Source organism: Papio anubis, chromosome 17, assembly GCF_008728515.1.
Source record: "Papio anubis isolate 15944 chromosome 17, Panubis1.0, whole genome shotgun sequence".
In the NCBI taxonomy this organism is placed as follows: Eukaryota; Metazoa; Chordata; class Mammalia; order Primates; family Cercopithecidae; genus Papio; species Papio anubis.
Window position 1 is genome coordinate 53,202,803 of NC_044992.1, and position 21,278 is coordinate 53,224,080.

At 51.7% G+C, this 21,278-nt stretch overlaps 1 protein-coding gene across 1 annotated transcript; it reads left to right on the plus strand.

The window, feature by feature from the left end:
* Window positions 1-288: 288 nt before the first annotated feature.
* On the plus strand, window positions 289-2,734 carry SPPL2C (signal peptide peptidase like 2C). Its single transcript, XM_003913233.5, has one exon. It carries the CDS (start codon window positions 569-571, stop codon window positions 2,621-2,623), a length of 2,055 nt encoding a protein of 684 aa, XP_003913282.2. The 5' UTR covers window positions 289-568; the 3' UTR covers window positions 2,624-2,734.
* The last annotated feature ends 18,544 nt before the right edge of the window (window positions 2,735-21,278 follow it).

Below are 21,278 nucleotides of genomic sequence, written 5' to 3' on the forward strand. Positions count from 1 at the left end.
GATTTTGAGGGACAGCCTCAGGCTGAGCAGTTATAATGACACCTCCTTGCAGCTGTGCAATAGATACAGCTAGGGTACCTGGCACCTAGTAAGCCCTCAGTAAAAGTACTCAATGTTACTGAGCTCAGAGCTCCAAGGGACCTTAGAAACTCTCTGGCTCAACGTCCTTATTTCTTTACAGCTAAAGAAACGGCCTAGAGCGGAGTGACATTGGGCTGGGTTCCCCATGGGTAAGGAAAAAAGTTGGTTCAGAATCCTATCTGGCCTGCAGACCCCGTCCTCACACCTTTTATTTCAAAGTACCTGGTCTAATCCCACTAGGGTCTGGGCAGAGAGCAGGGTCCAGATGACCTCTCCCCTGGTCTCCCAGGGTTGCAGGACATCATTCTAGAGGGACCCTGTGCCCCACAGCAGCGTCCTCAGCTGGGGACCACACAGCTTTATGACTAAGTAGGTGTGGCCCTGGTTTCCAGGACAGGTGTCCAGACTGCTCTGTGACAAAGGGCCACGCCCGCCCCTAGGAGGGGGATTGGGCTGCCCCCTGGGGATGCTGCAGTAGGAGCTGAGGATGGCGTGCCTGGGCTTCCTCCTCCCCGTGGGCTTCCTCCTGATCATCAGCACCATGGCCCACGGAGAGTACGGTGTGGCCCACGTGGTGTCAGAGAATTGGAGCAAGGACTACTGTATCCTGTTCAGCTCCGACTACGTCACCCTCCCCCGGGACCTGCACCACGCCCCACTCCTTCCCCTGTATGATGGCACCAAGGCACCCTGGTGCCCAGGCGAGGATTCTCCCCACCAGGCCCAGCTCAGCTCCCCCAGCCAGCGGCCCCTCCGCCAGACCACCGCCATGGTCATGACGGGTAACTGCAGTTTCCACACGAAAGGCTGGCTGGCTCAGGGCCAAGGTGCCCACGGGCTGCTCATCGTGGGCCGGGTCAGTGACCAACAGTGCTCAGATACCACCCTGGTGCCCCAGGATCCCCACCAGCCCCTGGGAGACCTCACCATCCCTGTGGCTATGCTCCACTACACTGACATGCTGGACATCCTCAGCCACACTCATGGGGAGGCCATCGTCCGTGTGGCCATGTATGCGCCCCCTGAGCCCATCATCGACTACAACATGTTGGTCATCTTCATCCTGGCTGTGGGCACGGTGGCCGCAGGTGGCTACTGGGCCGGCCTGACCGAAGCCAACCGGCTACAGCGACGCCGTGCCCGAAGAGGAGGGGGGCCTGGTGGTCACCGTCAGCCACGGGAAGCAGCAGCAGCTGAGGGAGCCCAGAAGGAAGATAATGAGGACATCCCAGTGGACTTCACACCGGCCATAACGGGCGTGGTGGTCACCGTGTCCTGCTCGCTCATGTTGCTGCTCTATTTCTTCTACGACCACTTTGTCTATGTCACCATCGGGATCTTTGGCCTGGGTGCTGGCATTGGCCTCTACAGCTGCCTGTCACCCCTGGTGCGCCGCCTGCCCCTGTGGCAATACCAGAACCCTCCACACGGCCTCTGGGCCTCTCTGCCGCTGCCCCTGCTGCTGCTGGCAAGCTTGTGCGCAACCGTGATCATCTTCTGGGTGGTCTACCGCAACGAGGACCGCTGGGCATGGCTCCTGCAGGACGCACTGGGCATTTCCTACTGCCTGTTCGTCCTGCACCGCGTGCGGCTGCCCACTCTCAAGAACTGCTCCTCCTTCCTGCTGGCCCTGCTGGCCTTTGACGTCTTCTTTGTCTTCGTCACCCCCTTCTTCACCAAAACTGGTGAGAGCATCATGGCGCAGGTCGCTTCAGGCCCTGCAGAGTCTTCAAGCCACGAGAAGCTGCCCATGGTGCTCAAAGTGCCCCGGCTAAGAGTCTCCGCCTTGACCCTGTGCAGCCAGCCCTTCTCCATCCTTGGCTTCGGTGACATCGTGGTCCCTGGCTTCCTGGTTGCTTACTGTTGCCGCTTTGATGTGCAGGTCCACTCCCATCTGGTCTACTTCGTGGCCTGCACCGTGGCCTATGCCGTGGGCCTGCTGGTCACGTTCATGGCCATGGTCCTCATGCAGATGGGCCAACCTGCCTTGCTCTACCTAGTGTCCAGCACCCTGCTCACCAGCCTGGCTGTGGCCGCCTGCCGCCAAGAGCTCAGCCTCTTCTGGACCGGCCAGGGCAGAGCTAAGATGCTTGGGCTCTGCTGTGCCCCTTCAGCCGGCTCTAGGCAGAAGCAGGAGGGTGCAGCAGATGCCCACACAGCCAGCACACTTGAGAGAGGCACCAACCGAGGAGCAGGGGACTTAGACAGCAACCCTGGAGAAGACACCACTGAGATTGTCACCATGTCTGAGAATGAAGCCACCAATCCAGAGGACCACAGTGATAGCTCCGAGGGCTGGAGTGATGCCCACCTGGATCCTAATGAGCTGCCCTTCATCCCCCCTGGGGCCTCGGAGGAGCTGATGCCACTGATGCCAATGGCCATGCTGATCCCACTCATGCCCCTGATGCCCCCGCCCTCAGAGCTAGGCCACGTCCATGCCCAGGCCCAGGCCCACGACACTGGCCTGTCCTGGGCAGGACTCCACAAGAGGAAGGGTTTGAAAGTAAGAAAGAGCATGTCGACCCAGGCTCCCTTGTGAACTGGAGGCCGTGAGACACACGCCTCTCAAAGGGCTGGTGGAACATTGCAGAGCAAAGCCATGCATGGCAACAATAAATCAGGGCATTAAAGAGATTTCATATCTACCCAAGGAGGCTCTCTGTTTGTTGGGAGTGCAAGAGAGCAGCAACCACAGAATAAGTGTGTACAGGGCTCGGAGGGTCCTTAGGAATGGGCACCACCCCCAAATAATGAAGGGGGAAAACTGAGGCTCCAAGAGGGCCTATGACTTGCACAAGTTCAAGCAGCAAGGTTGGGATTTGCATCCAGGGCTCACTGGGCAGCTACTCCCCTCTACCTGCCTGCCCAATCCCTTCCCAATCCAGAGTGGCAGCTTCTTAGCCTGGCACACAGCCCCCCATGCCATCCCTGACACCCACCCTAGGCTCATTGCCCATCTTCTCTCCATGCTCAGGTCAGACGGAACTCTTTGTCCTCCCCACCTGCTCTCTCTGCATATGCTGTTCCCTCCAGCTGGGATGCACTTCCCTCTCCAGACAGAAACACTCCAGCCTGGCTCCCCGACTCACTGGAAAACTCCCAAGCATCCTTTCCTCCTCAGCTCGCATCCGTTCTGTAAAATGTCTCTGCTCAAGACTCCCAGGCAGCAGCACCAAGTCCGGCACGTTCCTGTGTGCACCACCCATTCCATCTTCAGACATCGAGTATGCCCCTACGGTGTGCACCGCCATGTGGTGGGCACGGGGAAGGCCTCTGTCTAGCTGGGGGAGGGGTGGGCAGACAAGAAACAACCTTAGAATTGTCTCAAAGAGGGCAGGAGGGGTCGGAGAAGTTGGGGCCAGGGTGGAAGAATTCAGGAGACCATGGCCTCCCTCACTGACTCTAGGTAATGTTTAAACCTCTTTTGGTCTCTGTAGTCTCATCTGCAAAATGAGACTTATAATACCATGTCCATCTGGAGGCAGGGGCATAGACAAGATGACCTCCTAGGGACTCTACAGGCTTTTAGGCCAGGTAGGGTGCTGACGTGTTGCTTAATCAGAGCAGACAAACTCTGGGATGAGAAGGCTTCCTGGAGGAGGCATTTTTGGAGGGAAGGAAAGTGTATCCCCAGAGGCAGTGTGGTTCAGTGGTTAGGGCTCTACAGCCAGGCTGCCTATCACAAATCCCAGCCCTACCACTGACATGGAGTATCTCACTGAGCAAATGACTTACCTGTTCAGTGCCTCAGTGTTCTTGTCTGTGAAATGGGATAACAGGACCTACCATCTGGTTTTTGGGAAGTTTGAATGAGTTGGCCTATGTCAGGAGATTGGCACAATGCCCTGCCTGTCCAAAGAGCTCCCTGCACGTGAGCTATGTTTGTGTTGCTCTCCTAGTGAAAGCCTTGCAGAATCAAACCCAGTTCCTACAAGGCCTTGGGGTTCCAGTCCAACAGCCCTCTTCCACCCCTCCAAACCCCTACTGCCACAAGCACACGCCAGACCCACCACACCCCCCGTGCTTTTTCCTCTACTTGGAACTATCTTTCTGCCCCTTCCTTACCACGCCCCATGAACTTGGCCTGGCTGGCTCTTCCTCTTTGCAGCCTAAAGCAACCCTGTCTCAATCACACGACCAGGCACCGTGTTTCTTAGTATTCCAGTCTTCCCCAGTAGAGGGTCAGCTTTGGAAGCCGGGGCCTTGCCCATCTTGTTCGTCTGTGTAGTTTCAGGGCTCAGAACAGGTCCGGAAGTGTTACAGGTGCTTGCTTTATTTGCTGGAGGAATGAATGGATGGATGAATGAATGAATGAGGAGTTGGCCAGCCTGAACTGCAGAGGAGGGGATGCTATGAGGGAAGGCCCCGCTGCCCAGGCCACCTCACAGGCTTCCTGCAGGGCCTTGGTCCGTGTTGATGTGAGACTTGGTGGGCCTGGGTGGGCTCTGGAGTAGGGAGAGAGGCCCAGAGAGGCAGTGCAGGTGGTGGGCATCTCAAAGCCCCACATGCTGGGGAGGAAGCGCAGCCCCTCGGTACACAGCAGCTGAAGGCCCCGCTGGACAAGGGAAGCTTGGAGAACCTGGCCAGGCCACTGCGGAGGTGTTGGCAGCCCCTCCCACTGGAGCAGAGGCCATCTGGCCTGGACAGAGGGCCCTCCACAGGCCCTGGCTCAGCCCCAGCCTGGGCAGCCTCCCTGCTGCTGGCCTGCGTCACAGGGCCTGCCGAGGGCAGCTGCACCCTCTGCCAGGCCTGAGGGGAAGGGCTGGACAGAGCCGAGGCCTCCTGGCCCCCCAGCCCCCACATCCCCCAAGGCAGGAGGTCAGGATGAAGAAACTTCTCTTTCCCAGAAATCCGCAGTCTGAGGGCTCTGCGGACGCAGGCCTGCAGGGAGGCCAATGCCTGCCTCCAAGGAGAGGGGATTCAGGGAGAGTCTGGGTCGGGAGGCCTCCCCCTTCCCAGCATCCAGACCTGATGGGGAGGTGAGGGCCTACAGGGCCTGGATCTGCTGCCTCCACCCCTCTTCCCCAACCCCCAGCTTGCTGCACGGTGCTTGGGCAGCCGAACTGAGGTGCTCCCAGGGTCCAAGACCAGGCCTGGGGTGGACAGCAGCCCAGGGTGCAGTGGCATCATGGTGCCCAGGTAGCTCTCAGCTCTGCTTCTCACTGGGAAGTCATCCTGGTCACCCAAGTTTCACCACCCCCTCCCCATGCTGGTTCCCCAGTGTGGCCACAGCCAGGACTGACCAGTGTCGGGGACGTCTATGAAGGACACCCCAGCTCCAGAGTTCCCGAGGGCTCACTGGGGCCACAGCCGACTGGCCCTGAGGCCCGGCTTCATCCTTACCCTCCTGCAGCCCTCACTCCCTGTCAGGCATCTCCCCTGAGACCACTGCCCAGCACCTCCCACCCAGCATCTCCCACCCAGCATGCTCCTGAGGCTCATTCCCAGGGAGCCCAAGCTAAGACACAGGGACAGCTGCCTTCTACGTGTGAACTGGAAAAACTATGTGAGTCCCCCACACACCCCTACCTCCTCCAAGCTCTTCCGCCCTGCCCAGGAAAGGAGTGTGGGGATGGGGCTGGAGGCAGGTGATGGGCAGGACCTTTCTTCTTCCTCCCAAGAACACTCGGCAGCGACTCTGCCCGTTTCACAGATGGGGCTGGGCAAGGACTCTGGGTCTAGAGGCAGCTTGAGGGTTTAGAAAGAGCTACCCAAGCACGGCTGCAGGTCAGAATCACTGCAGTACCTGCCAAACATCTGGATTCCCGGCCCCACAGATTCTGAATTGACAGGTTTGAGGTGGGAACAGGCATCTGCCGTTTTGAGGGACCCCACCCCCACCCCAGGCTGAACACCTTTAGAGTCTGGCTTCAGCCTCTTGTCTTGGCAGGGCCAGGAGGAGGTGGGGAAGAGGGAGACCAAAGCTTCAAGGTGCCGGGGGCCCAAGGTAGGTCCTGCCTCCAATCTTGACACACACATTCAGCTGGGGGCCCTGCCGGCTCCGCTCCCTGAGCCCTGGGCCCACCTGACTACACCCGGAGACTCAACCTCTACCTTGCTCCCCTGGCCAATCCTGGTCTGGGGCAGGAAAAACTGAAGCAACTTTACCAACCAACAAACTTCACTTACCACCACACTTCTCAACCCCTGATCCCCATCTCTTGCATGTCCTCTGAGGCAGACTTCGTCCTGTTTTGTTCATCACGCATTGGACCCGGCACATAGTAGGTACTCAATAAAACATCTGTTGTATGAATGCACTGGCTGGATGAATGTCCCCCTTACTAACTGTGTGACTTTGAGGATGCAAAAGTCTCCTTACCATAAAGTGGGCGTAATAACACTGCCTGCCCCAGGGGTTGCAGTAAGTAATAAGCCATATGGGTGCGGAGCTAAGCCCAGTGCCCGGCACAGAGTCAAGTCTCCTAGATCTTGCCCTGCTGCTGCTGCTGTACCTTCTGATGGCCCAATGTCCCTGCTCCTGCCCAGAAGACTCCTCTTACTCTGCCAGTTCCCTTCCCAGAGGACAGGGCCAACTCCAGGCAGCTTGACCACGCTGCCACCTGCCAGAGGTGCCCAAAGCTGGAAGCCCCTGCCTGAAGGCCAGAGGGACACAGGATACTGCACGTGTGCGTATGCACACACGCATGCACACACATATGCATCCATTCACATACACATGGGCACACACCCATGCTGCATACTTCACACACCTACACACCCCATACCTGCACACACATACACCCATGTGCACATCCACACACATGCACCTGTACTGAACACGTGCACATGCCCTTGTGCACACCTGTGCACACCCAGCACGTGCACACACACACACACACACACACACACCCCTGGGCTCTGACCTGCTGCGTGTGGTTCCCTACAGATTCAGCCTTTCCCCACCAGGCCTTTCCTGGGCCTACGGGAGTGGGGGTGCTGATTCCTGGATTTCCCACCCTGAAGACAGGGTGGTCAAGGCCCCCCACAGGCCTACCCCTTTCCTGATGGGACAGGTCCCCCTTCGAGACAGAACTCACTGCCCAGCTGCTCTGAGGAGTGTGGTTCGAGGACAACCTCCTGAGGGCACCTCAGCTTTCTAGCCCGGCTCACTCACACTCTTCAGGGGAGGGGGCACAAAGGGCCGACTAGAGGCCGAGCAAGACAGAGGCCCAGGCCCTGGCCATCTCCACCCAGAGTGGTCTTTGCTCTGATCCCATGGGCTGGCAGAGGCAGCACAGGCCTGTGTCCCAGGCTGCCGGCTCCCCATGCTGCAAGCTGCTTCTTCCTGACTCCACTGCTAACCACCACAGCATCTGCTTCCTGGACAGCCTCACCTGTGATAGGTGAACCGTCAGATGGGACCAGGGCAGGAATAGCCTCCTTGAGGCTGCCCCCAGGGCCCCAGGTGGCCCAGCCTCAGGGCTGAGCTGTTTTACGCAGGCCAACTGACATTTCTGTCCGTGGCCTTGGTTAATCCCAGCACCAGCTTCATGAGGCATGGGCTTGGTTCTCTTTTGTTCGTGAGAGGGTGCTACTGGAGCTTCTGGATTTCTGGGATGGTGGGGACCAGCAAGGACCTATGAGATGCTGTCCTCAACAGATGAGGAAAGGAAAGCCCAGAGAGGGCCAGGACCTGCCCAAGGTCACACAGCAATGGGACAGTAGAAACGAAATGCAAGTCTGGTCTCCTGCTTCCCAACCCAGCAGCTGGGACCAGCTCTCGTCCTCAACTTCCCCTCCCTCCACACACCCTGGTCTCTGATCCATGTTCCTCTGAAATCACACCTCCCCCAGGAAAACTCTGGGCCTACCCACTCCTGTGCCCTGTGTCCCCTTGGGAGGTATAGCCCCACATTCTCCTTGAGAAGTATCTGTGTGTGTTGTTTGATAAAGGTTTGTGATTCAGCATCTATCCGCTTGCCAGTTAGAAGGAGAACATAGCCGGACTTTGAGACCTGGGTTCAAAGCCCCACATTGCTTTCTCTTGTCATGTGATGCTGGACAACAGAAGCCAACCTTCTGAGCCTCAATTTTCTCATCTGTAAAATGGACTGCTAAGACTCACCTAATGGTTTGTCGTAAGGATTAAATGAAGTGAAGTATGTGTATGAACAGCTAACACTGGCTAAGCACTTACAGCAGGGCAGAAAAATGCATTATCTCATTACATGTGACACAGGTTTGGGGAAAAAGTTTCCGGGACAGCACTCGACATACCCCCAAATGCCGTCTTCCCCAAATGAGCTCCCAGAGGTGGAGTCATCCTCTTCCCTTGGTCTCCCCTGCCCACGCTCACTGGGATGTGGTATGTGGGTGGGTGCCTGGTGGTAAGCAGGGCACCACCGCAGAGCCAGGAAGAGGGGTCCCTGCAGTTTAACTGAACCACCAACGTTTTGCGCCTTTTTTCCTGCAACCCTGAATTTTGAATGCTCCTGTGCTGCCACCTGCTGGCCAGGAAGATAAGAGCAAGCGGAGCACACGGAATTTGGGAATAATCTAGAATGATATTTAAATTATGTATAATAAACTAGCAATCAGCAGAGTTCTGAAGCCCCTATTGTGCTCAAGGGTAACTAACACTTTAGAATCTGTGTTGTTAGAAGGGTGAGGTGCCCTGGAGGAGGGTATTTTGATATTTTATGGAATGAAATAGCCCAAAACAGCATCACTGAATGTCCTTAATGCCTGAAGATGGTCCATGCCCTGACACTTACCCCACCCCATAGAATCAGACCACCACGAATAAGTGTCCTCAGGCCCCTCAGTTCCTGGACTATTTGTACCAGGGAGGGGGAGACTCCCCATATCCTCCCCACCCCCACCCCCAGGTCCAGACCCAGTCCTTGTCCCTGTGGGTCAGCAGGCACCCTGCCTCCCCATCCACACACACAGAATAGGTTCTGGACATGAATGCCATCACTGTTCGCTGTATTTGTAAACAAAACCCTGCCCACCACTGCTTTACTTTTCAGATACTTAGTTTTATCTTTGGGGTCGCTCTTCTGCAGACCCAACTTGCAGCTGCTGGAACCTTGTCTAGAGCCCTTCCAGGTCTGGAAGTCAGATCCGGGTTTAACACCTCCCTCCTGGCCCCGGGGAGGGTGACAGGAAGCATTCTCAGAGACACCTCTGGAACGGGGCCTGGAAGGGAAGCAGATGGCTGGGGCTGCTGCTGGGAGAACTTTGGGCTGCTAAAATTTGAGATGTTTTGGGGTTTTGTTTTTGGTTTGGTTTGGTTTGTTTGTTTGTTTTTTGAGACAGGGTCTTGCTCTGTTGCCAAGGCTGGTGTGCAGTGGCATGATCACAGCCCACTGCAGCCTCAACCTCCCAGGCTCAGGTGATCCTTCCACCTCAGCCTCCCCAGTAGCTGGAACTACAGGCATGTGCCACCACACCCAGCTAATCTTTGTGTATTTTTTGTAGAGATCGGGTTTTGCCATGTTGCCCAAGCTGGTCTCCTAGGCTCAAACAATCCTCCCGCCTTGGCCTCCCAACGTGTTGGGATTACAGGCGTGAGCCACTGAGCCTTGTTTTAAGAAATGCCTTTAAGTAGTATTCCCCAGGCTCTCAAAGACTTGAATGGCAGCAAAGATTGGTGGGGTTTGGGGGATGGCAATGAGGTCTGAATAATGGTGTTGGCAAAGCCTCCAGTGACCGTCCAGAACTGAGGACAGAGAGGGAAAGCAGCCTTCCCAAGGTCACACAGCAGACCCAGTAACAAACCCAAGACAACCAAGAACCTGGGAACTAACGCAGAAACCTTTTGTAAACAGGAGACACTTTCTGGTTTGCCTTTCAGAGGCTGCTTCGTGCAGCCCCCAAATTCCCCCACGTACTGGGTCTTCTTAATGCAGGAGACCCCTGGGTCCAGAGAGAAAAGAACTTCTCTGAGCGAAACCCTCAGTCCCTTGTCCAGCCTGGACCCAGGCTTGGCCCTGCCTGCAGTTCCCGACTTGACTCAGACACTGTAGTGAACTCAGGCAGGAGGGGCCACAACTGAGAACCCTCATCCATCACAGCCCAGGTTCTCTTTCTGGTCATCCCCTGGGGCAGCTCCAGAGCATGAGCCAAGGGGGTCTGGTCTCCACCTACCTTGCTTAATCCTTAAAGCCAGCTGTGACACATTGAATAATGTCCCCCCCAAAAAATCTGGAACTTGTGATCATTACCGTCCATGAAAGGGAGCAAAGGAGAAAGGACTTTGCGGATGTGACTAAGCAAAGGATCCTGAGATGGGGAGATAATCCTCTATCATCCTAGTGGGCCCTAAATGCAAACACATGGGCCCTTATGAGAGAGAGCGGGAGAGAGAGAGAGAAGAAGCTGGGTACAGTGGCTTACACCTGTAATTCCAGCACTTTGGGAGCCCGAGGCAGGCAGATCACTTGAAGTCAGGAATTTGAGACCAAACTGGCCAACACAGTGAAACCCTGTCTCTACTAAAAACAAAAATTAGCCAGGCATGGTGGCGCATGTCTGTAATCCCAGCTACTCGGGAGGCTGAGGCAGGAGAGAATCGCTTGAATCCCAGAGGTGGAGGTTGCAGTGAGGGGAGATCGCATCACTGCACTCCGGCCCAGGTGACAGAGTGAGACTCCGTCTCAATTTAAAAAAAAGAAAAAGAGAGAGAGAAAGACAGAGAGAGGGCAGGGTGCGGTGGCTCATGCCTGTAATCCCAGACTTTGGGAAGCCAAGGCAGGTGGATAACCTGAGGTCAGGAGTTTGAGACCAGCCTGGACACCATAGTGAAACCCCGTCTCTACTAAAAATACAAAAATTAACTGAGCGTGGTGGTGGGTGCCTGTAATCCCAGCTACTTGGGAGGCTGAGGCAGGAGAATTGCTTGAACTCTGGAGGTGGAGGTTGCAGCAAGCTGAGATTGTGCCACTGCACTCCAGCCTGGGCAACAGAGCGATACTCTGTCTCAATAAAATAAATAAATAAATAAATAAATAAATAAATAAATAAATAAATAGAGACAGAGAGACAGAGAGACAGAGGAGAGAGCAGGATTACACACATGGAAGAGGAGAAGGCAATGTGGTGATGGAGGCAGATTGGAGTGACGTGGCCACAAGCCAAGGACTGCTGGCAGCCACCATGAGTTGGAAGGGGTAAGGAATGAATTTTCCCCTAGAACTTTTGGAGGGAGCCCAGCCCTGCTAACCCCTTGATTTCGGCCCAATGATCCTGATTCCAGACTTCTGGCCCGCAGAGCCGTGAGAGGATATATTTCTGTTGTTTGAAGCCATCAAGCGTGAGGTCATCTATTACAGCAGCCACAGATGTGAATCCACTGTACAACAGACATCTGTGGCACAGGCTGCCCTTGCACCCAGAGCTGTGCCTGAGAAGTAAATGGCTCACAGAGTAGACAAGATGAAGACATAACCCAACAACAAAAGCCCCCTAGCCCACCGGGTATTCTTTCCTGCAGGGGAGAGGTGGGCATGGGGAGTCAGGGAAAGAGAGGTAAGAACTGGAGTCTTGGTTGCAACAGTCAGTGAGTGTATTCTGAGTTCAGCCACTGCACTGGGCTCCAGGGACTTCTTTCCACTGTTATTGATTGTACTCTAGAGGAAAATTGGAAAGCACAGGAAAGTAGAAAAAAAATCCACAATTACTATAAACTTCTGGTTTATTTCCATCCAGTCATTTTTTTCCCCCCATGTATAAGGGTTTTGTTTTGTTTTTATTTTTTTAATTGTGGTAAAATACACATAACAAAATTCATCAAAGTATACAGTTCAGCAATATTATTAAATACACTTATGATGTTGTGCAACCAGCACCACCATCCATTTCTAGAACTCTTCATCTTGTCAAACAAAATTCCATACCCACAAACAACAACTCCCATGCCTTTCTCCCCAGCTCCTGGCAACCACCATTCTACTTCCTGTCTCTATGATGTTGACTACCCTAAGTGCCTCATATAAGTGGAATCAGAGAATTTGTCTTTTTGTGACTGGCTCATTTCATTTAGCTTAATGGCCTTAAGGCTCATCCATGTGGCAGCATACTGCAGGATTCCTTTCCTTTTTAAGGATGGGCAACATTCACTGTGTGTATGCAGCACATTTTGCCTAGCCATTCATTCCTCTGTTGGTGGACACTTGAGTTACTGTAAACATTGGTGTGCAAATATTAGATGGTGCAAAAGTTGTTGCGGTTTTTGCCATTGCTTTCAATATCTCTGAGGCCCTGTTTTTAATTCTTTGGGTTATATATCCAGACGTGAAATTTCTGAATCACATGGTAATTCTATGTTTAACTTTTTGTTTATTTGTGTATTGATTTATTGATTTATTTATTGGGAATGGGGTCTTGCTACATTGCTCAGGGTGGTCTTGAACTCCTGGGCTCAAGCAATCCTCCCTCGACCTCCCAAGTAGCTGGGATTACAGGCATGAGCACCTGGCTTTCTGGTGTTTGTTTGTTTGAGACAGGGTCTTACTCAGTAATCCAGACTGGAGTGCAGTGGCACGATCACTGCTCATTGTAGCCCCGACTTCACAGGCTCAAGCAATCCTCCCACTTCAGTCCCCCAAGTAGCTGGAACCACAGGTGCACACCACTATGCATGGCTAATGTTTTTTTTTTTGGTAGAGATGTGGTCTCACTATGTTACTCAGGCTGGTCTTGAGCTCCTGAGTTCAATGCATCCTCCAGCCTCACCCCCTCAAAGTGCTGGGATCACAGGTGTGAGCCACAGTGCCCAGCCTCCGTTTAATTTTTTAAGAGATTGCCATACTCTTTCCACAGAGACTATAGCATTTTACATTCCCACCAACAGTGCACACGTGTTCCAATTTCTCTACATCTTCATCAATACCTATTTTCTGGTTTTGGGTTTTTGTTGTTGTTTGTTGGTTGACAAGAGTTTGACTCTTGTCGCCCAGGCTAGAGTGCAGTGGCATGATCTCGGCTCATGAAACTTCCACTTCCTGGGCCCAAGCCATTCTCCTGCCTCAGCCTCCCGAGTAGTTGTGGTTACAAGTGTGCACCACCACGCCCGGCTAATTTTTGTATTTTTAGTAGAGATGAGGTTTCACCATTTTGGCCAGGCTGGTCTCAGACTCCCGACCTCAGGTGATCCATCCACCTCAGCCTTCCAAAGTGCTGGGATTATAGGCATGAGCCACCACATCCAGCCAATTTTCTGTTTGTTTTTTCTTTTTTTTAATAGAAGTCTTCTTAATGGGTATGAGGTAATATCTCATTATAGTTTCAATGGGCATTTTTCTAATGTGCATTTTTCCATGTGGTTATTGACCATTTATCTTTTTAAATGGAGAAATGTCTTTTTAAAACCTTTGTCCATTTTTGAACCAAGTTATTTGTCTTTTTTTTGTTGAGTCTTAGAAGTTCTCTACATATTCTAAATACTAATCCTTTATCAGATACATAATTTGCAAATATTTTCTTCCATACTGTGGGTTGCCTTTTTACTCTGTTGATAGTGTCTTAGAATGCACAAAATTTTTTAACTTTTATGAAGTCTAGTTTTTCTTTTTTATGAAGTCTGTTGTCTGTGCCTTTGGTGTCATATCTAAGAAATCATTGCCAAATTCGATGTTGGTGAGCTTTTGTATGATGTTTTCTTCTAAGAGTTCTATGCATAGGTTTATTATTTGTTCATTTCAGTCCCAAGATGTCATCTGTCACCCAAGCCATCCGGATCCCTGTTAAAGAAAAGGGCACAACTATTCTTTGTCATGTCCATCTAGCTGCAGTACTTGACACCTCCCTACCACTTGTCAAACCAACCCCAACTCCCCAGCCTGGTGTTTAAGGCCATCTGCATCCAGCCTTCCCTCCTGACTGGCCTTCCCTCCACTGGCCCCTATACATCCTGTTCACGTGGCTCTTCTCACCCTCGCTCCATGCCTCTGCTCACCTAGAATGAACTTCTTCCACCTTCCTCTAATTCCTATACACAAGAATTCACTGAGACAGTCCACATTCCAGGGCCCCTATGCCAGGCCCTGTCCAAGGTCCTGGAGATGAACATAAGCAAGATATGATGGCGGGAGGGGGTCATGGCTGCATTCTCTTTAAGACCCTTTTGGCTTTGAAGAAAAAGAAATTGCTCAAAGTAGCTTAAGCGAAAAGAGAAACATATTTGGAGGGACACAGGAATTTCTCAAAACAGACGGGCAAACAGCCCAGTCAGGGCTCATGGGAACTGGGAATTAGAAAGCTTTCTGCCTCGCCGAGATTCACAATCTCTGGGCCTCCACTTCCTCTCCTCCCCTCCCTGGGCTGATTGCCTCTGTTCACCCATTTTGCCCTTGTCTCGTTGTGTCCATGGCCCCCAACTCCACATCATTGCCTCTCAGCCCAGGGGTCACCACCAATAGGCAATGGTGTCTATGCAGCCACATTTCAGACTCTCAAGAGAGAATCTACCTGGCTTCCATACTCGCTAGGGACCCTATTTGTTTGGCATCCTGTCACTGGCTGTGGGTGAGCCCATGGGTCCCTGACTCAGATGCCCACTCCAGGTCCAATCAGCTGTGGCTGGAGAAGGAGGGTGAGGAAGGCAGGGGCAGCTGGAGCACAAGATTGTTCTTCCCGGAGATTGCTTCTCCCAGATCAGAGTCTGAATTTTATCAGGATCCCTGGGTGAATCATGGGCAGATTAAAGTGTAAGAAGCAGGCTGGGCACAGTGGCTTATGCCTGTAATCCCAGCACTTTGGGCCAAGGCAGGAGGATCACTTGAGGTCAGGAGTCCGAGACCAGACTGGATAACACGGCAAAACCCGTCTCTACTAAAAATACAAAAATTACCCAGGAGTGGTGGTATGTGCCTGTAATCCCAGCTACTCGAAAGGCTGAGGCAGGAGAATCACTTGAACCCAGTAGGCAGAAGTTGTAGTAAGCTGAGATTGTGCCACCTCACTCTACTCTGGGCAACTGAGTGAGACTCTGTCTCAGAAATAAATAAATAAGTGAAAATAAAAATAATAAAGTGTAAGAAGTGCCGCTGTGGAGCTGTGGTTCTCCAAGAGTGGTCCCTGATCCAGCAGCCTCTGCATCACTGGGCAACTTGTTAGAAATGCAGATTATGGGCCGGGTGCAATGGCTCATGCCTTTAATCCCAGCACTTCCGGAGGGCGAGGCAGGTGGATCACCTGAGGTCGGGGGTTCGAGACCAGCCTGGCCAACATGGCGAAAACCCGTCTCTACTAAAAATACAAAAAAATCAGCCTGGCATGGTGGCGTGTGCCTATAGTCCCAGCTACTCAGGAGGCTGAGGCAAGAGAATCGCTTGAACCTGGGGGGCAGAGGTTACAGTGAGCCAAGATCACACCACTGCATTCCAGCCTGGGCGACAGAGTGACACCCTGTCTAAAAACAAAAGAAACAAATAAAAAAAAAAATGCAGATTATGAAGCCCTATCTTAAACCTCCTGAATCTGAAACTCTAGGGGTGGGGCTCAGCCCTTTGTTTTCACAGCCCTCCAGGTGACTCAGATGGGCACCAAAGTTTGAGAACTATTGCCCTAAAGCAGGGACTGACAAGCCTTTCCTCTAAAGGGCTAGATGGTAAATACTTTAGACTCGGTGGCTTCAACTCTGCTGTCATAGCACCTAAGCAGCCATAACAATAGATAATAAAGAACAGGCACGTGTGGCAGGCAGGATTCTCAGGCAAGTCTGGGCCCTTTCTGGACCCTGATTTTTGCTGCCATGTCTTGGCTGACCACAGTTTCTGGACTTTTGGTTTCTGCTTGACTTGTCCTCAAAGAACTCTTTGTTCTTTCATGAATCTAACACTTGCTCTTCTTGTCTTTATTGGGAGCTCACCTCTCCAGTCTGCCCACAGCTCCCACATGGCTGCCTGGTGGCCAACACAGCTCAGAAGCATGGGTGATGAGTTGGAAGTGTTGTAGGAACAACAGGTTTGTATGCCCACTGTGCGCTAACAGACCCAGTAACTGAGACAGCAGGGTTGACAGAGACAAAGAGTTTAATGATCCCAGGGCACCGAGTGAGGAGATGGAGACCCTCAAATCCATCTCCCACAGTAGTTTTGGGCGAGGTCTTTAAGGGGATTGTCGAGGGCGAGCTATTGAAAAATTGGGGTTGTTGACTGATTGGATCCTTTCAAGAATCATGAGTTTCAGTGCCCTGGTTGGTTCCTACCTGTGTTCATGTCCCACGGTTGGTATAACAAATTTTCACAAACCAGGTGGCTTAAGACAACAGAAATTTCTTTTCTCCCCATCTGGAGCACAGAAGTCTGAAATTTAGGTGTGTGCAGGGCTGTACTCCCCATGAAGGCTCTGGGAGGAGTCGTGTGTTTCCTCTCCCAGCCTCTGGCGACTTCAGGCACTCCTTGGCTTGTGGCAACATCGCTCCAATATCCACCTCCACTGATATGTGACCTTCTCCCCACCTGAGCGCGTTTCAAATCTCCCCCTGCCTTTCTCTCATGGTGCACTTGTCTCTGGATTTAGGGCCTGCCTGGAGATCCAGGATGATGTCATCTTGAGGCTCTTCACTAATTACATCTGCAAGACCCTTTTTCCAAATAAGGGCACATTCACAGCTTTCTGCGGACATTTATTTGGTGGTTGGGGCACACCATTCAACCCCTTACACCACCCTCCCCATCAAACACACAGGACCAGACTAGGGACAAATGGTATCCTTACTCCATCTTCATCCTAATCAGAACTACAAAGGACAAGGTTTCTGGTCATCCCCATACTACAGCCAGAGCGAGAAGAACATCTGAGAAACAAGGCATGGCCCCTCTTCTCCAGGAACCCATGGTTCAATGGAAGCCGAGCTGCCAAGAGGGGTGCCATATTTGTACCCCATTATGGCAGTGCCTACCCCTGCCCACTAGCTCCTGTCAGGTTCTGGAGCTGTGCCTGGAGGATGACATAAGGCCCACGGGGAGCCGGAGCATCCTGGAGAGCATCCCATCCTGGATGGATGGGACTTGCAGAGCGCTCAGTGATCCTGAGACGCACACAACCACCCTTCTGCAGCTTCCGTTCTGCAAGTGCAGGAGGTTTTACGGTTGCCAGGATGGCAATTAGGGAGGGGACGAGCAGCCAAATGGCGCATTCTTGGGTCCCGCAGCCAGCATTCTGTGCTGCCCGTCTCAGTGCCAGGAGGATGAGACTTTCCAGAAAGCAAGCTATGTCCAGACAAGATCCATCCAGAACATTAGCTCAGCAACAATGAGGGAAATGAGGGGTGAGCAGCCCTGGCCTGCTGTGCTTCTCTGAGAGATGCTGATAAGAATGGTCCAGCTGGGGACTGCTATACATGGGCCCAGGGAAGAGAGAAGCAGCCGAGAGTTAAGGAGAATTGAGGACAGGGCGTCACGGCAGAAATAAGTAAATAGGTTAGACCTGGGTTATCTTCCCAGATCTGCTACTAATTAGCTATGCAAGCTTGGAGAGGTTCGAAAAGAACCCCTACCAATCGTTAGAAAAAACAAATAATCCAAGACGGAAAATGATGGGCAAAGAATTCAAATAGGCATTTTACATAAAAAACACAGATGGTCAAAAAAATATGGAAAGATGTTCAATCTTCCTAGTCATTAAGGAAGTAAAATTTAAAATAACCAGAACACTAGTGAAAAAATTAGTGACATGTGAATAAAGTCCATAGTTTAGTTAATAACATCGTCCCAGTGTTAACTTCTTTGTTTTGGTCATTGTGTCGGGACTCGGTTCCTTCCTGTGGGTTTGTGGTCTCGCTGACTTCCAGGATGAAGCCTCAGACCCTCGCGGTGGGTGTTAACAGCTCTTAAAGATGACACAGACCCAGAGTAAACAGCAGCAAGATTTACTATGAAGAGTGAAAGTCAAAAGAACAAAACTTCCACAGCATGGAAGTTAACCCTAGTGGCTTGCCGCTGCTGGCTGGGAGAGGGTGTGCAGCCGGGGGTGGCCAGCTTTTATTCCTTTATTTGTCTCCTCCCATGTTCTGTTTCTGTCCTATCAGAATGCCCTTTTTTCAATCCTCCCTGCGATTGGTTACTTTTAGGATCCTGCTGATTGGTGCATTTTACAGAGTGCTGATTGGTGTGTTTTACAGAGTGCTGATTGGTGTGTTTTACAGAGTGCTGATTGGTGCATTTTACAATCCTCTTGTAAGACAGAAGAGTTCTCCAAGTCCCCACTCACCTAGGAAGTTCAGCTGGCTTCAGTTCTCAATTGTATTGTGGTTACCTAAGATGCTCACATTAGGAAAAGCTGGGGAAACGGTGTGTGAGAACACTGTGTCTTTACAACTTTTCTGCAAGTCTAAACTTATTTCAAAATGAAAAGGTAGGCCAGGCACGGTAGCTCACACCTGTAAAAAAATCCCAGCACTTCAGAAGGACATGGCAGGAGGATTGCTTGAGTCCAGGAGTTCAAGACCCAGCCTGGACAACATAGTGAGACCTCGTCTCTACTAAAAAAGAAAAGAAAAGATAAATAACAATAACAGAAAACAACAAAGAGGCAAAACTGTTTACCCATCTGATACCAAGTTTTTTGGAGAGCACTTTGGCAGTTTGGATTACCATTTCACTGTGTGTGCCCCTTGACCCAGGAATTCCACAACTTGGTGTTCACCCTCCCCAAATCCTTGCACTTGTATTCAGAGAGGCATAGCCAAGGGTATTTGTGATAGCCAGGAGCAACCTAAATGACCACCCACAGGGAAAGGTTAAATGATACAGCGTATCTCACCATGAACTACTATGCAGCAGGTAGAAAGAATGCCATATGTCATGTGAGCAAAAATGCAAAGGTTTCCAAAGCAAAAAAGTAAGTTGCAAAACAATATATATGGTATGATCTTATGGATGTAAAGGAAAAGCACAAATAAAGCCATACATCTCTAAATGTTTGTATACAAATGTATGTGCCCACCCAAAGTCAGGAAGGATCCCCTCCATCCCATTGGCCAGAGTTCCCTCTGGAGAGGACAGTGGGACTGGAGATTGGAACAGATAGGACAAGTGGAGGCCATGACGAAGACTCACTTTTTCTGTATTCTTCAAATTTTTAACAATAAGACTTTCATGTATTATTTGTGCAGTGTTTGTTGTTGTTGTTGTTTTGGGATTGTTTATTTGTTGTTTTTTGAGACAGGATCTCCCTCTGTTGCCCAGGCTGGAGTGTAGTGGCACAATCATGGCTCACTGCAGCCTCCACCTCCTGGGTTCAAGTGATCCTCCCACCTCAGCCTCCTGAGTAGCTGGGAGGTGTGTGCCACTGCACTCAACTAATTTTTTTTGTATTTCTTGCAGAGATAGGGTTTTACTATGTTGTCCAGGCTGGTCTCAAACTCCTGAGCTCAAGCAATCTCCCCAACTCAGCCTCCTAAGATGCTGGGATTACAGGTGAGCCACCAACAGGTACTAATCTTCTCCAGCATGCAGTTTTCTTGTTTTTAAAATAGAGTTGGGGCAGGGCCCCCCGAGAGGCTGCTTCCTGCTCCGACTTTCTCTTCACCATGAAGCTGAGGTTGTGTCCTATGCTGCTCTCTTTCGACACTCCTCCTGCCCACTCCGCAGCACACTGGTCCAACCAGCTGGCTTCTATTCCTCAAACTTTCCAGCTCATTCCTGACATAGGGCCTTTGTCCTGTGGTCGCCTCCACTGGCAAGCTCTTCCCACAGCCTCAGATAGCTGGCTCCTTCTTACCGTGCATAGCTCAGCTTAAAGGTCACCTCAGCAGGGAGGCCTCCCTGATTGTGCAGAGTAACAAAAAGGTGGGAGAGAAGGGCAGGGCTGGATCAGAAAGGGCCTGTGAACCAGAGTGAGGAGTTAGGGGTTCAGCCTCAGGAGGGTTTGAAATGCTCAAGGAGGAGGGTAGGAGATGAGGAGTGGGGCTGAGCTGCCTCCACACATCATGAAAACCAATACTCAGTCTGATCCAAATCTTGCTAGAGTATGGAACATAAGGTAGAAGGAGTCTTTAAGCCACGGGGGGTCATCTCGAGGTATACAGAGCTCTGAGAGTGGTGAAGGCCCAGAGTGGATTTCTTTCGAGAGAGTTTCCTGTTGGAGTAGCAGACACTGCAGTACAGTGTTTTACTCTCTCCTGGGTGGGACTGCCCTGCCCCTATGCACTTAAGGCATAGAGTTTCCTGTTCTCGCCTCTTCTCAGAGCCTTGCACTGAAACTCAAATGTATTCTCAGAAATTTCTCTCCACACAATGACATATCACCTCTGCACTTTTACTCTGTTTTTCTCTTTCTCTCAACCATTGTTTTCCACCCATCCTCTTTTTCCTAAACTTTCCAAGATTCTTGGCCATTTCCCTTTCTCCCTCCCCTCTCTATGTTTCTGTGTGAGATGTGCCATCCTTTAACCATTCCTCTTCCCCGGGGCAGCCGGTTGTAGCTCATCCTGCCCACCCTTTCCGGTGGTCTCTCAGCCTGGCCACACCTTCCACGGCTGGGCCCCTCACCTGCTCACAGCTGGATTCCCACAGGCCGAATTCCCAGACCAGCTTGCAGGGCTTCCTCTCTCTTCCTTCTTCCCACAAGTCTAGCCAAGGGCTTAACGCTCACCAGATGTAAATGGTTAAGTGCAACTCGCTTGGGTAGAGGGGGTGTTGTTGGTTCATGACGAACTGCAGAAGAGGAGGGGCAGGGAAAGCTCCAACCATGACTCAACCCCCATTGGGCATCTCTCCCTCCTGCTTCTGTTTCTCTCAGGTGGGCTTTCTCTGGAAGGCTAGAACCACGGCCACTGCAGTGCGAGGGTTCATTCCTTCCTAACTTGGCCATCAGAGAGGAGAGGAGCCTCTTCCTCCAGTTCCAACTAGAAAAATCCCACGGGTCGGCCAAGCTTGGATCACAGGCTCACTTGCACAGCCAGAGGGATGGATACCAAAGTAGAAGACCCTGACTAGAACCACGTAGGGGTCTTTCTCCTAAACACAAGGACATCTATGTTCTAGAAAGGGGAAAAGAGTCCCAGGCAGACATAACAACAGGTGTCCACACCGCCCCATGTTCAGCCTGGGAACCCAAAAGTCTCAATCAATTTCAAAAGTTTATTTAGCCAAGTTTAAGGAAGTACCCATGACACAGCCTCAGGAGGTCCTGACAACACGTGCCCCAGGTGGTCAGGGCACAGCTTGCTTTTATACATTTTAGGAATACGTGAGACATCAATCAACATGTGTAAAATGTACATTGGTTCTGTCTGCAGA